Genomic DNA, 16,803 nt, shown 5'->3' with positions numbered 1-16,803 from the left:
TGAGAATGCTGTCTTCCATCAACAAACAAACCATTCTTAGCTGAAACTTAGTAACTTTTTTCAGAATGTATTAAGCAATTAATCTTCTTTGTTCTTAGAAGGGCAACTCAGGCAGAGAATTATTTGTATTTTTTCTGCAGGTGAAGAGACTACTGTATGATTTCAGACACAAATTCAATATTTCAAGCTGTCTTCTAATTCTCCAGCCTCCAAAAATAGTTCTTTATCATACTGGGCAGATAGAAAAGTAAATGTGCTGAAGTTGGCTAAGAAGTTAACAAGGGCTGGGGTCTCCAGTTAAGTGATGTGGGATCCTGTGGCTACCAATACAGAGCCACTAATTTCAATGGAAAGAAGCAATGACTTAAATGCAATTAAAGATAAAATATTATTTTACTTTAAAAAGTCTGGCAGAGAGCCTCCTGGACTGAACTGTATACACCCTCTCCTCAGTTAGTGATTCTAATCCCCTCCAGGGACTTTGATGTTAAGCAGAATTATTGCTAAGCAAACATATGACTAAGGGAGACATTATGAAGTCATTGAGACTGCTTAAATAAACCATCTCTTCCAGAGCTGCTTTCCTCTGCAGTAGAATGCTGCCCTAAAAAGTGCTAACTGAAAATTCACAAGCTGAGTTCTGTGATCTTAGTTGATTAGAACCCTCCCACTAACTCAGGTTGCTGGCTGAAACTGATCAGAATTACCCAATGCTTTTCTTCTCAGGCCAAGAAATTTTGTCGTAAATACTGCAATTTCCAAAAATGATTTTGCAAATGGTCACTGATTGAGGTAGTAGTCAACCAAGGACTAACTGAATATGAATTCTTTTGCAGTGTTTCTAGTTTTTGAACTAAGAAAACATGCTGAGATCCCTTTGTATATAACATTAAAAACAGATTATTTTTAGTACATTTAGAATAATAGCATAATTTGATTTTATTCCTGTTTTTAATGTATTTTCTAATTTTGATAAGTCATCAATTGATAGGAAATTAATAAGCGTGTTTCCTTTTTAGTACAAAAGAAATCTTACAGTAAAAACATTGAAAGTTGAATAAGAAGGTTTAAATATTTCTTACTCCCCAGCAATGGAGTTCCATGAGAACTTACAAAATATAGGAGCAAAGGAAGGATTGAAAGAGAGAAAACTACAAAAAGCAGTGGAGAGTTTTACCTGGAATATTACCATTTTAAAGGTAACATTTGTTTATTGAAGTTTTTTTCTATCATAAATTATTCCCTTTAATTTGTTACTAAAAGAAAAGAATAAATGACATGTCAAATATTCTACTGAGATAATTTGGTGTTTCAAAAGAACAATTGATGCAGAAATTTACAGAATATTACTATTATGTAAATAATAGGTGTTGTCTGTGTAGTAGCATCAATTGAATATTTTTTGACTAGTTGAGTTGACTTTTGAAAATATTTTGAGGAAGAAAAGGATTGAGATAGAGGAAATGGTGACTTGAGCATAAAGCATAAAGTATCAGCCTATTTAAGCGATATATTCCTGCAAGGAGGGATGAACAGCAATTCTCGTTTCTCTCATGTATTTCTGAAAGATGGCTATCTCGGCCCAACCCATCTTGCAAAGTTGTGGAATAAATAGGAAGAGGAAGGAGTATTACACATCTTTGCTGTCTTGTGTTACTTATAAATTAATAAATATGGGATAAAAAGCAAATAAATAAATAAAAATACAAAGTAATTTCAATAGGGAGCCCTCATAATGAAAGCTTCCATTTAGAAGCCTGGAATGATGAAGACTAACTTTTCTGAGAAGTGATAAGAATACTGCAAAATTATCTTATATTTAAAAAAGAAGAAGCAGCTGCTGCATTAACAGTAACACAGTTCAGAGAGAAATTAAGTACTTTTTCAGTCTTTAGCAAAATTCATCAATAGAATTTAATGATTTAACCACAGAAGTTAAAAGTATTAACAGATTTTCTTGTTTAGTTGTGGAATATGCTTGCTTCATGATTCTCTCTCTGCTTAACTACAGGACTTTTTTCCTTGTAAGTTCTGGCTGAATACAAAATCATACTGTAAAGTGAGCTTTTTTAAAATAAAAATTAAAACATACGATTAAAATGCAAAATCGTTCCCATTTGTCATCTGGAGTGTCTTTGATTCACTCAAAAGGAAAGAAGTGTAACAAAATTAGTGCAGCTGCTTCTCTGTATTTACCATCCAATTCAATATATTTTTATCGACAAAAATTTTATTTGTTTCTGAAGGCATCTATGCATTGAATAGTGCGATCTATTTGATAATATAACATTTCATGTTATTTATCTTTCTATTCCACCATATAACCTTCTTTCAGTTTTAAAAAAATACTTCCATTTTAACCTCTTTTCAAGATTATTCTGCTCCTGTTGCAGAGCTTTTGAGAATGGTTAGTACACATAATTTACTTTGTCTAATTAGTTATATTGTTTCTAATGATAAACTAGGATTGATTGACTTTTAAGAGCAATAGCTTAAATTGAATATTTTTTTCTTGGTATCTAGAATCCATCTATACTTAAGTTTTTGTTTCCAATAATATGATGGGATCAACTATGCAGAAATTGGAACATCCTAAATAGTTCTAAGATTGCTGCATGTTTTATAAGCACTTGCTCATTGGTCCTGAAATGTGATCAGTTTGAAAGAGACATGATAGTATTCAATTTCTGGGTTGGAGGGATGTACAAAATTTTCTCAGCTTGAAATGTTCTAAGCTCAAATATTTGATAATAAAGCGTTTTGTTTTGCTTTGGGACAATAATGGGACATTGTTTTGAGTGTTTTAGCATTCCACAATTTTTATTTATTTATTTATTTATTTCGATTTTTATACCGCCCTTCTCCCGAAGGACTCAGGGCGGTGTACAGCCAAGTAAAAATTCAATATATAAACATTAAAAAGAGGTTAAAAAGAAATATTATAATGTGGCCGAAATTTTAAAACAGTTTAAAATCTTAAGACATAAATACCCCAATAAAATTTCAATCCAGTCCCGCTTGAATAAATAGGTGCGTTTTCAGCTCACGCCGAAAGGTCCGAAGATCAGGCACTTGACGTAAACCAGGGGGAAGTTCATTCCAGAGCGTAGGAGCTCCAACAGAGAAGGCCCTTCCCCTGGGGGCCGCCAACCGACATTGCTTGGCGGACAGCACCCTGAGAAGGCCCTCTCTGTGTGAGCGTACGGGTCGGTGGGAGGCAAAAGGTAACAGCAGGCAGTCCCGTAAGTACCCGGGTCCTAAGCCATGGAGCGCTTTAAAGGTGGTAACCAAAATCTTAAAGCGCACCCGAAAGACCACAGGAAGCCAGTGCAAACTGCACAGGATTGGTGTTACATGGGAGCAACGAGTCGCTCCCACTATTACCCGCGCAGCTGCATTCTGGACTAGCTGCAGCCTCCGGGTGCACTTCAAGGGCAGCCCCATGTAGAGAGCATTGCAATAGTCCAAGCGGGAAGTGACAAGGGCATGAGTGACCGTGCATAAGGCATCCCGGTCAAGGAAGGGGCGTAACTGGCGCACCAAGCGTACTTGGTGGAAGGCCCTCCTGGAGACGGCCGCCAAATGATCGTCAAACGACAGCCGCCCATCCAAGAGGACACCCAAGTTGCGCACCCTCTCCGTTGGGGCCAATAACTCGCCCCCCACAGCCAGCTGCGGCTGCAGCTGACTGTACCGGGGTGCCGGCATCCACAGCCACTCCGTCTTGGAGGGATTGAGCTTGAGTCTGTTTCTCCCCATCCAGACCCGTACGGCTTCCAGACACCGGGACAGTGTCTTCCCGGACAATTAACTTCCGGTGCTGTTATATCCTTCAGGGCATTAAGATTTAGAAAGTACATTGGTCAATAAACAATTCTGTTCTTTTTGCTTGTTTGTTGAGCATTGTAGACATGCTGCCAAATGTATAGAAGCTGCTAACTAGCGAAGTGTATTTTTATAGTTGTGCTGTTTATAAATTTTGTTCAAAATAATACATTCCTATTAATTGAGTGATGTGATTTTGCAGAAGACTGCAGAAAGTTTGCTTAACTGTTGCTTTTGTTGCTTGCAATTGGAATTTAGAATATTGAAATCATTCCTTGGTCACTTCTCTGTAGATTGACTGGTCAGAGCACTGCAGAAATTCTGTCTATTGTAAAAAATGAAGGAGCAAAAAGCATTGTTTCCTATAATGAAACACTAACATTTTGAATTTCGTTCCAACATAGCCCATAGAAATGGTGTTTTAAAACATTCTGAATATGACTTGTTTCTTGCAGGGAACAAAACATAATTGAAATTCGATTTATTTTGTCATCCTACTGATTAATTTAATGAACTCTTCCCTTTCCTGGTATCTTTTTGTTTTGCTGAGTCAACACAGACAGAAGGCTCAACACAACTGAAAGCATTCATTTGGAAATTTAACCTGCAAAGCAAAACAGGCCCATAGAAGCTGTGTGGACCAGCACATAATTTGTTCTGCTTGTGTCATAATTATCGATAATTCAAATATAATTGCTTAGAAATGTTAGATAAAATTAGATAAAATTATGGTTTTGCATACCTTTGATAGAATTTTAAAAATAATTTAAAGTTTTATTAATCACTAGTATTAATATTTATTAAAATTAAGTTATGGTACTAGGAACAGATAGATTGTACTTTTATATATTGATTATTTAGTAGTGTTCTTAACTACAATTAATGTATTTAATATTTATAGTCTATTCATGATTATGATTAGTGCTGAAGAGTTTTGATTTAACTCTTGTGAGAGCAATTTCAAAATCATTTTTTTGCAAACTTATCTATGAAAAGGGCATTGTAAAACATGAAAGTTAATGTTGGTGTCTTCAAAAGAAAAAAAATTGCTTGGCTGATATAGTGTATAGCATACTCTAGAATACCTGTGGAAAGGTACATTTAGATTCATATTTTTAAATGATCTACAAGACATTCCTTACATTGACTGAATAGGACATCTCATTCTCCTATGCAAGAGTGACAGAAACTACAATTATAAGAAATTTGGTAAAGAAAAAGGTTGTTTATCAGCAAATATAGACCGTGTAACATTTTAAATATTTCTTTCTGACCTTGGATTGTGTAACACTTAAAATATTTCTTTCTGATCTAGAAAGCAGTTTGTCATAGTCTAATCAGACTAATGCACAAATAGAAGCCACTAACTATATCTCCTCTTTCCAGTTCACCAAGAAGTCAGCCTCTGACTCTGACTTTTCCTATGTGCCAAAAGTATTGGGTTTTATTTTACTTGTGCTAGCACAGTTTATCTAATATGCTTGCTTTCCTCTTAGGCACACTCCTTCACTCTAACTGGCTATTCTGTATTGAAATCAGGAATGAATATACAGCATGCGCGTGCACACCAATGAACTAAGTCACTGGTTGTTGCTTTCTGCAGCCATTTTTCCTGAGCTATTACAATGATAAAATGCTGTATCTTTTTTTTTAAAAATAGTTCCATTAAGCATCTTCAAATCCAATATTACTATCAGTTGCAGTCATCTTCATTTTCTTTGTTAAACCCCAGTATTTTTTGATCTCGCTGAGAGTTTGCATCATGGGTACATGGAAGAATTTGAGGAGCACATTTAACATGCAGAATGACATATTATTTCCATAGTCCAAATTTTAGGCATGTACTCATTTCAAGATATTTCTGGCAATGTTTGGTATATTACTGGTCAAGATAAGTTATTCTGCTGTGAATGTGATCTACCAACTGTTGTCCCATATAAATATAAAATTGGATAGCCAATTATTTGCTAGTTGCTTCTAAATTCCCCAGCACTTTGAAATAACTTGGTTTACCAATAATAGAAGTGAACAAGCCTCAGATGAAATAACAAAGTTTTTGTTCACTTTATTTAATAGTTAGATTGCAATGCTTTGCAGATTAAATTCAAAATGCAATTCACCAGGTTAATTTCAGCAAATGCAAATTTGATTTATGCAGAGAGTAATTAAAATAAATAATGCATTACTGAATTTTATGGAAATGATTCTGATAAAGTATATGATTCATTCATTCTATGTTTTAAATTAATGTTCTTTGTTTTTATGGGAAAATAAAACAAAGTAGTTTTATTTTGATAAATTAAGGAATGCAATTAAAGTGAAAGTTCCATTGATAAATGTCTCTTACACAACAAAGTAAAACTGCCAAATGTAGCCTTCTGTGATTCTGATTTTTCCATTTTAATTGTCCAATTACTTGAGGGAGGGGAATAATTTTTAAAAATTTCTATAAATACCTATCATTTTATCAAAATATCATTGGCTTTCATTATTCTTGGGAGTTTCTGTGAATATGATTACATTCCTAACTATGTCTCTTAAGACAGGTGTACAGGTTCTACTTTCTCCATTTCAGAAACTGCAGAACTAAAATCATTTTTAGTAATTGTTAAGTAAAGTCAATCATTCCAGCCTTCAAATATATTTATTTTCTTAAAGGTATGATTTTGCTCCATTAATTATATATCTGATATGCAAGCTGAATTTTCCCAATATATGAGATATGTGAAATTCTAGACAGAACAGTTGAGAATACAGTATTCAAAAACTTTCAGATGTGTGGTATGCTTTGGTGGGTGCCTATCCAGTTCTGTGTTTCTGAAAAATGACTCCGGGCACTTTGAAATTCCCAGTTGAATGCTTAATGTTTTAATTTCATCATTGAAAAAACAAGATGTACAATGTATGATCATTATAATTGCTGGATCACAAGCAATAATAAATTTCTCATGGTTTCCATGGATTCTTGGATTCCACTCAAAATACAAAACGTTTGCTTTTGCCAAAACTTGTTTGGTGGGAAAGATTCTTGTCTTTTAAAAATATGTATTTGACCACTTGGATATAGAGCAGTCCAGCCATATTATCTTCATGTGTCTTAGCTGAAAGCAATCTGTTTTTCATCTTTGTGAAGTAGGGGGTATTGTAGGATAAATCAAGGCTGAAGAGTGGACTTAATATTGATAAATGAAACTCCTTTTGTTCTTAACAGGGCCAAGCTGATCTTCTCAAGTATGCTAAAAATGAGGCATTGGAGAACCTAAAGCAAATCCACGATGCTGCTGTTTCATGTGGATTGAATAAATCAGTATCAACTGCAAATGTTGAATCTTCAAAGCCCTGATGAAGCTTAGAAGCAATACCTGAAAAGACAGCAGAAAGAAGCTGAGAATGAAAGAAAATTCTCATTCCTTTAGAGTTTATAACTCTGTAACTGTTGTAGTTGCACAAGACATTTTTCTTTGCACTTACTATTTTTTGTGGGAGGGGGAAGGAAGAATCCTGGAGTTTTAAAAGCACAACTGGAGAAGCTAATTACAATTTCTGAAAACTGTGAATGTATGTAGCAACTCTATATATGAAGGCAATTGAATTATTTTCATGGAAATAATATTGCTGCTAAAGCAGCCTTTATACATGTTAAATGCCATAATTCAAGAACTATATGCAGAAAATACCATTGTTATTAAAAGAGAAACAAATCGGGTTTCTAAATTTGTTATAATGGCAAGGGAAAGAGCTTTTGTCATTGCTCAGAAAAGTGCCTTGATCGGGGGGGGGGGGGATCTAGTTATGTTGTACGTATTTTCCTTGATTTAGGGTAGTTTGGATAATTAAACCCATTGCTGATAAATGATTTATAAAAATTGGAGAGGAAAACTATGGAAGTGTACACATTTTACTGAATTGTGTAATGGAAGACATTTTACAGAATTGTGTGATTAAGAAACTTGGCAATGTTCAGGTAGGAAAGTGCTATTGTTTGGGGTTTCTTCTGTTGTTGAGCCATAAATAAAAGGGGAATGTAAATACAACATGCTTACTTTGGCAGAGTGCACTAAGGGGCATTGCATATTAAAACATGCAATTAATCTGCCATTAAATGTCTGAGTAAGCCACATACCTGTTTCCACCCAAGAACATCTGTAGATGTCTAAAGCTAATATAAAAGTGACCAAATTGTAAACAACATTTTGTAAATAGTTTTTCTTATTATTTTGTGGATGTAAGGTATTCACATTAAAATGTTTTATGATACAGTTCCCGTATTAGTTGCTTAAACTGATTCCTTGCTGGTCTCGGGTTTTAATAAAGATTTAACCTCTAGGTCCATTAGCATAGCTATTCAGTACTTTTAACACAGACTTATTGCAGTGATTTATTTTAAGAAATTCATACTCACTGTAATATGAAGATACAAACCCAAGATCTGCCTTCTGAAGTTTATGCTATAAGCAGTAATATGTGCTTCAAAATTATAAACTGCAATTTAATTGAAGCACATTTAATTAAAATTTTTAGAAATCTAAACTGTTTTTAACATTTTGTTCAAAGAGTGAAGTACTATAGCACTTAGACTTATATACCGCTTCACAGTGCTTTACAGCCCTCTCTTAAGTGGTTTACAAAGTCAGCATAATGCCCCCAACAGTCTGGATCCTCATTTTACCGATCTCTGAAGGTTGGAAGGCTGAGTCAACCTTGAGCCTGGTGAGATTTGAACTGCCAAATTGCAGTTAGTCAGCAGAAGTAGCCTGCAGTACAGCATTCTAACCATTGTGCCACCGTGACTCTTAGTATAATTTTGTGACATCCCAACCATTTTTATCCCTATATATAAGAGAGTCTCCTTATTCATAATGCTACATCTTAATTTATTAATCCTTTGTTCTTAATAGAGTCAGTGGCGGTATCCCTAGTTTTTTCCTAGGATGAAAAAACAGTTTGGTTTAATGATTAAGGCACCTGACTAGAACTAGTTCAAGTGCCATCTTACCCATGAAAGCTTACTGGGTGACCTTACTGAGTCACTCACTCTCAGCCCAACTCACTTCACAGGTTTGTTGTAGGGGAAATAGATGGAGGAAGGTATGTTTGACAGTTCAACACTTTGAGTTCTTTATAAAAATAATAAAGGGATACTAATTAAGGAATCACACAAGCAGTCCATTAATTAGTATTAAACATCAAGTTTAATTCTATTGCATACTGTTATCTACTTGTACCCATTCCTATTACTATCTCTGAACATTAACTGTAACCAAAGAATACATTGTTTCTGTTGAAAACTATAAAAAAGACCACGGGCTCTAGAAGAGTGGGATACTTGCTAATATTGAACCTGTTGAAAATGCAGTTGGTTTCTATTTTCTAGATTACTTTTTGAAAGAATGTCCAACTAAGTTTTTATCTTTTCCACAAAGGAGATTTTGAAACATAATTCATTCAAAGTAATTCATCAAAGATTTGATGATGCAAAAAGAAAATGGAATAAATGAAAACCCATTGAGCTTCGTATATTTTCCCCAATTGTATGTAGCTGGTTATTAACTCCCTAATCACAGCACAAGATAGGAAATTTAGACTGTAATACAGGGAAGCCCTTTGAACATGCTGAGACTTGTTTCTGAGCGTGCAAATATCATTTGTTCATGAAAGTCTTCCAACCACAAGAAGTCATGATAGTATGCTTAAGTGGAGCAGCAACTGGATTTGGTCATTATTATTATTATTTAGACTGCTTTACTGTCCTAAATAATATAAAGATTACTGAGAGGTATCAATGTAAAAGATGATCTTAGTATAATTCAGTATGACGTTTATCACTTGGCACCTTCTATTAAAGAATTCTGCTCTCTACAACTCAGTTTCAGTGAAAAGAGGGTTTCTTTCAAAATTGGTTTACTGCTAACGCAATATGCAATATTTGTTTCCAGTAGAGACAGTTCAATCTGTCTCGTTAAATAAATTGTTTTATAAAGGTAGCCCTTAAATTATTATGTCCATTGAAATGTTTTCTAAGTGATGTGGTCACAAACTTCATGGCACATGACTACATTGTTTAGCAATAGCGATCTTGACACTACTTATTGCTGTCATTATTCAAATCCCAAGCAATTCACAGCTTACTCTCTCCCAACTCTGAGCTCTAGTTCTTCCAAGGAAAGGGACAGCCTCATATTCAACTCCCCAAACTGTCTATTTCCCCCCCAACTCTACCCGTTTGGTCCTGCATTTGCCTAGCAGGGAAACAAGCAGGACCAGAAGTACATGGCTCGGGCTGCTTGCCATGCTGTGGCTGTTGAACTTTTGAGTGACCAACAGCTGCCTCATTAAGAGCCATGCTGGACATGCTTTGTCTGCAGTAGGAACAAGATGGCAATGGTGGAGGCACTGCAGTGCAGGGAGGCCAAAGGACAGACATGGAAGGAAAATAGATGGGAGAATTGTTTAGCACATTTATAATACACCCATTTCCTGATCCAAAATGAGTTCAAGTACCACTGTAGTCGTAAACCTAATTGGATTGCCAAGAGTTTAAATTTCTATCACATGACTAGGGAAGGGAAATTCTGAACAGTTGTAACTTTTGAGGACTAGATATAAGTACTATTTGTTCAGCGCCACCATAACTGAATGATTGAACAAAAGGTCATAACTCAAGGGCTACCTGTAATTTTCCTTTAAGCATGACACTTTTTCTTAGTAATGCTGAAATTTTTCAGATTTTTTTAATAATTATGAAGGACTTAAGCCAATCTGAATATCTGTACCAAAAATCAACCTGTGCTGAGCTGGTTTTGATTTCTTCAGGAACTGAAGTTACTTGGCTAAGAGCATGTGAAGAATATAATGTAATCATTTCCTTTAGTGGTGCAATTCCAACTGCAGGGCCTTTTGAATTACATGACATTTGTAGATCAGCATTTGAAAGTCTGTTGTTGAGAATAACCACAAAGACATTTGAGAAAGTTTTAAAATATTTTAAAAAATGCATAGTGGCAGTCTTTGTTATTGAGCCTTTTTTTTATTGGCCAAAGCAGCCATTAAAAACAATTTTAGAAGCTTAAGGTGTCTGAAAACGGGAGTGAGATGTAGCTGCAATAACAAAGGAAGTGCAGACATTGTAACAACTGTAAAAATGGAAAGAGGCAGGGCAAAGCAGAGGTTTCCCAAGAGTTATTATAAAAGCCACAGACCAGCAACTAAATTATATTTCCTCTAGACACACCCCTAAAAAGCAAATAATCCAGACTAATTCAGCATCTGAGCATTCTCTACCTGCCACATTGTACGATGAGAATCAAGCTCATAAAAGCCACATTTTCTGCAAATGTTGCCAGCATTTTGCATTTAAGTAAATTTACAAGATTCTGGTTGGATTTTTACAGGGTCCTATGGAATTATTGATTAATTAATATAAGGCATTATAGTCCTAGTTTTCACAATATGGGATAAATAACCATGTTTCTCTGCTGAAAGCAAGTGGAATACTAATAGTTTCTTGAAAAGGGATATATGAAAAGCAAAGGAACTGATCTTGCTTTTTCAAAAAGTTAAGTCTCCTGTATTCTCAAGCTGTTTGAGGCTCAACTCATTAACACCAGGAAATGTTCTTCTGAATTATGAAACAGTTGCATCTGAAACAATATTGCATAGTTAGAAGCATGGCATTAGAAGTCTTAAGTTACAAGAAAATGTAAATAACATTAATAGTCCTATGAAAATATCCAGGTATTTACTTAGACTGACCATATAGATCAATTATTATTTCCTCCCCAAAAAGTTAAATAGAAAAGGGATTTAAGAGAAAATATTAAGATGTTCAAAGATAACAGAATTTGTGTAGCTAATATGTGCCCTTTATGCTACATGAGGACTTGGTGATACTGCATGCAAATGCTAGGACATATGATCACTTCCAAAACAATGCTTCAATTCCTCCCTCAAAATTATTTTTCTTACAAAATGCCAACATGTCTTGTAAATTTAGCATACTCACATGATATCTTGCAAATGTCATGTTAGCTTGCTAAATCATTGATGGTTTAATCTAATGCTTCTTTATGAAATTTAGATAATCACCCTGGATTGTACCATTTGTTGAGTGTGATTCTAGATGTATGCTTACTAACCAAACAGCAGCCTCAGGTTTGATTGGGCCCACCATAAAACATCCCTGTACCCAAAGTTAATCAGGTCAGGTTGCTCTCGTTTCTAAACCTAACAGAATGACTTCTGCTCTTGGCTTACTTGTATCTTTTTTTTCTAGGAAAGAGATATTTTCAAGCAAAACTGCTTCTTGCATCTTTTATATGTAAAGAAAATCCATGAGTCCTAGGTAGGATTCAAAGTCATCCTGGTAAATTGGGATGATATTAAAGTGAAGCTTTACTCTGCAACATATTACACCCCCCTCCCCATAATTATTGTTTTTAAATTTGTAACACACATTTAAATGTTTTTAATTTAAATTCTTCACAAAGATCTCTTAACTTATGCCAAGTTTGAACGCAACAATTGAGCACAGAACAACAAATACAAGAGAAAAGAAGTACACTGCCCTGCAAAGTAAGCTATCTAGACTAAAGGCTAACAACTCCCACAACAACAAACAAACTTGGATCAAGAACCTATCAACCGACAACTCAAAGATGTGGAACAACTTTCAACTTTCCACATAAAGGGACTCCAACCACAAAGATGCATCAAACAGAATTCCTAGCAAGCTTCGAAAACACCTTAAAATTGAAAGACCTCAGTGAAGAAGTGCAACAACAAATACATCAGACCTTTGTCTCAATGCTGAGACGCAAACAAAACTCCAGCATCTACAAAACAAAAACAACAGGCAATGAAGTCCATCAAAACTGATAACAATATTGTCATCCTACCAGTTGACAAAGGTCGAATGACGGTCTTACTAGACAAGGCTGACTACATACAAAAGGCCAAGCAACTCCTACAGGATACATCCATCTATAGACTGCTCAACACCAACCCAACTGGGAAGCTAACCAATCGTCGTGAGCTTAAAACATATTTATTCATTCAAGCAGGACTGGCATAAATAGTTGTTTTTAAATTGGGGTTTTAATAATATTTTAAATTTTTAAATGTTTTAATTATCGGCCGCATAGTAATAGTTCATTTTAAATTCTTTTAATTGTATATATTCTGTGTTTTATTTTGGCTGTACACCGCCCTGAGTCCTTCGGGAGAAGGGCGGTATAGAAATTTAATAAAATAAAAAATAAATAAAAATAAATAAGATCAATAAAACCCTAAAAAACTAAAAAAGTTGCAGGAATCAAATCAACTCACCAAAGAAAAATATCAGAGAATGAAAGCAACTGACTTAAAACATAGTTCAGTTCTATGGACTTCCGAAAGTACACAAAGAAAACATCTCACTCAACCGATTGTCTCACTCCCTGGCACACCCACTTTAAACTTGTGAAAGTATTGTGGAAATGCCTAAAGTACCTAAATGGTGATTCCGAACACTCCATAAATAATGCCATACAATTCCTGGAGAAGCTCAAACACCTACACGTTGACAAAGATGAAACAATATCATTCGATGTTACGCCCTGGCACGTCATGCCACACAGCCTCCTGCCACAAATGGCGGCATCATTACGACGAGCCTTTTGGCATTCTGCCACAACGGGCATCACTGGTATGACAAGCCATGTGGTATCTGGTGGCAAGTGGCTGCAGAAGTTGGGCAGCAACGAGACAGGTATTGGAGTATAGGAGGTCTGGCTATGGTGGTCCTAAGGTAAACGGGTGTGGGGTGCGTGGGACAGCTCCACCCCCACCAACTCTGCCCTAGCTTGATTTTTATGCCTGTGCCTCACCCCATGTTGTACAATCAGATGGTGAGCAGGGATTATTTTGGGGGCAGGGCTTATATTAGGCATTGGCATGAAAAATGGGCTAGGGTTAGGGTGATGCTTGAACAGTGTGATGCTTGAACAATGGGAAAATATGTGGACAAAGGGTTTAAAATTCACATTAAATTACAGTCTAAAAGAAAAATTTTATAAGATGATGTATCATTGGTATTTAACACCAGATAAGTTATCTAAGATGTATAAATATATGTCAAATGAATGCTGGGTGTGTAAAAGTAAAGAGGGACCTTTTATCATGTATGGTGAGCATGTGATAAAGCAAAAAAAATTTTGGAGTATGATTCATATTTTAATTTTAAAAAACATAAAATGGAGATAAAAATGAAACCAGAACTTTTCCTTTTGGGTTTAATGGAAAAAGAACTAGAGAAAAAAGTTGAAACTTTATTATTATATATGTTGACAGCAGCAAGACTATTGTATGCACAAAAATGGAAGGACATTTCAATTCCTACTATGAACAAATGGTTAAAGAAATTGATGATGTTGGCTGAAGTGGCATAATTGACCACTTTGATTAAAGAAAAGAACGTAAGTCTTTTTGTTTCCACCTGGAGACCGCTTTTGAACTTTCTGCTTGATGTGGAGAAGAATAAAATTCTGACTTGGGTTTTACCGATTAGACTGGTAGATCTTTATAGAAATGGCTTGTTCATATTATTATGAAAAACCATAATGTTGTGATTTAATGTTAATGCCCTATTTCACTGTAAGAGAGAGAATCGGAAGTCAGTGCTTCATTTTCTTTTTTTCTTATCTTTCCTCACCTCTCCTTCCCCTTTTCCTCCCCATTGCTTTGTATTTTGTATGTTACATTACTTTATAACTCAATAAAAATATTAATGGAGAAAATTGGGCTAGGGCTTGTTTTTGGGATAGGTTGTATTTTCAAGAAAACTCTGTAGAAAACAGCATGTAATCATACTGCTGGAAGGAGTTCATAAGTTATAATTAAAGGGGTATCCAATATGTTTTGATTTGTCTGAACTGAAACAAATACTTTAATTGGTAATCAAGTTATCATACTTTACCTGAGTCACATCTCTGTGACAGCTCAGAGATTCAGAAAGATTTTATATGTTTTGCACAACTACTATAGTGATTTCTCTTTTTCTTCCTCAAGATGGAGCATAAGGGGCATTGTTTAAGGTAATCTGATGACCCATCTAGATTTTGCTTACATGAGAGCTATGAAAAAGCTGCTGAACTTGTAGGTACTCCATCACTGGAGGTTATCAAGAGAAGACTGGATAGCTATTTGCAAGAATGGTATGAGGATTCCTGTACTGAATAGGACGTCATCATAGAAGACCCCAAAGTCTTCTTTTACTCCTACAATTTTATAATAAGCATAAACTAACTGTTTTAACTGATTATTTCCTGCATTATAGATTCTGGGTTGTGGAAAATTACAGACCTTAAGATAGAAATATAGATTGTGACTTTTTCACTTTATAGGGACAGTTCCAAATTGAACAAGCTGTTTAATTAGATGAATGGTAAATAAAAAGCAGTTGTTCATCGTGCATACCTCAATTCTATGAATATGTTTTACAACAGAGGAAATGCCCATGAGAGTGAGCCTATCTATTTAAATACATACACATGGGTTGTATTTTTTCCTCCCTGTATCAGAGTTCTGGATGGAACCCTAAAACACAAATGTATTATGATCTGGGAAACCCTAATGGTCCCAGTTCTATCAAGATTTTAGTACTATGGATCAGTGTTTTTCAATCTTCAAATCCAAGCTGGCTGGGGAATTCTGGGAATTGAAGTCCACGCATTTTACAGTTGCTAAGGTTGAGGAACACTGCTATAGATTATTAAACAGGGATTGTGAGTCCCAGAAATCTAAACATGGTATGATTAATAGATGGATTAAAGCAATAAATCAATAATGAACTAATAGTTAACCAATCAATATAATTTCTGAAACAATTTTAGAAACTGAAAGTGCACTAGGTTATCAGAGAAGAAGCAGTTAATAATCTACAGATATTAATAATTCAAAGAGACAAGGCAGCAAGAATAAGGGGGGCAGACAATTTCATGAAATCATTACTTGAATGAAACGCAGAGTTTAGATCAGTGATGGCAGAGCTATATGATACAAGTATCCTAAGGTGACAGGCCACAATATTTTGCGTGAAATGGCAGTAATTACCAACTCCCAAAAACTATTCTGGTATACCTTGTTCTCACATAACTTGTAGAGGCTTCGGAGGCCACGCAAAAATGGGGTGTGCTCTTGTGTAGCAAAACATGTTAAAAAAAAAAATAAGGCCACATGCAACCCAGAGCAGCCTCAGTTAGGCCACAGGGCCCTGTCGTCAGAAAGGGAACGCTGCCTATAGATATGGAGCACATGGCAGATCCTGGAGAATATTTGGGGGCAACTGTGCTGTTTCCCAAGGCTTGCACCACTTTGGGAATGACACAAGTCAATCTTTTTAAAGGGCAGCGGTGGTGCTAAGGCTGAAATAAAGGCCCAGACCTTGGCTTCAGGCCTAGCCTCAGCGTTGCCACAGAATATTCAGAGTTCTCTAGATTGGAAGGACATACAAGAACTATTTTTCTTGTTGATGGATGGGGTGACATTCCAGCAGAGTCAAGTTAGGCATTTTCTGAGTTTTTGACACAAGGAGCCTAAATATTCACCATCACAGATATAGTTATCTTGACTTCCGGAAGATGGCGACCAGGAAGGTTGCACCGGAGAAATGCTCTCTGTAAAAGGGCTCTTTTGAGCTCTTAGGAGAGCAGTTTCCCCGAAGATTCCTTGCTGGCGATACTCCAGAGCCGAAGGTTTTTCCAGGCTGCCGTGGATTGAGGCTGCCGAGGTTCTTCCAGGCTGCTGAGGACTCAGGCGGTGGGCGAAGAGTCGGAGACCGCCGGAGCCTGGACTGCCGCAGCCACGCCGCAGCCACGCCGCCCGCTACCGCCGCCAGCCCTGAGCCGCTGCCAGCCCTGAGACTGCCGCTGCCGCTTGTGCCGCCAGAGCTGCCGCCAGCCCTGAGACTGCCGCTGCCGCTGCCGCTTGTGCCGCCAGAGCCGC

At 36.1% G+C, this 16,803-nt stretch overlaps 1 protein-coding gene across 6 annotated transcripts in view; it reads left to right on the top strand.

The window, feature by feature from the left end:
• PLCL2 (phospholipase C like 2) overlaps window positions 1–14,547 on the top strand; it is a 161,287-nt gene extending 146,740 nt beyond the window's left edge. For 5 of the 6 annotated variants that reach the window (XM_058183236.1, XM_058183237.1, XM_058183235.1 and 2 more), the window contains exons 6-7: window positions 1,090–1,199; window positions 7,037–14,547. In XM_058183236.1, coding sequence (XP_058039219.1) covers window positions 1,090–1,199; window positions 7,037–7,168 — 242 coding nt within the window. In that variant the 3' untranslated portion in view covers window positions 7,169–14,547. The remainder of the gene's footprint in view (window positions 1–1,089; window positions 1,200–7,036) is intronic. The other variant, XM_058183240.1, reaches the window with a different exon arrangement.
• The last annotated feature ends 2,256 nt before the right edge of the window (window positions 14,548–16,803 follow it).

This window comes from Ahaetulla prasina, chromosome 4 (genome assembly GCF_028640845.1).
Source record: "Ahaetulla prasina isolate Xishuangbanna chromosome 4, ASM2864084v1, whole genome shotgun sequence".
Taxonomy (NCBI): domain Eukaryota; kingdom Metazoa; phylum Chordata; class Lepidosauria; order Squamata; family Colubridae; genus Ahaetulla; species Ahaetulla prasina.
The sequence above is the reverse complement of the archived record's forward strand: the minus strand, read 5'-3'. Positions and strand labels throughout refer to the sequence as shown.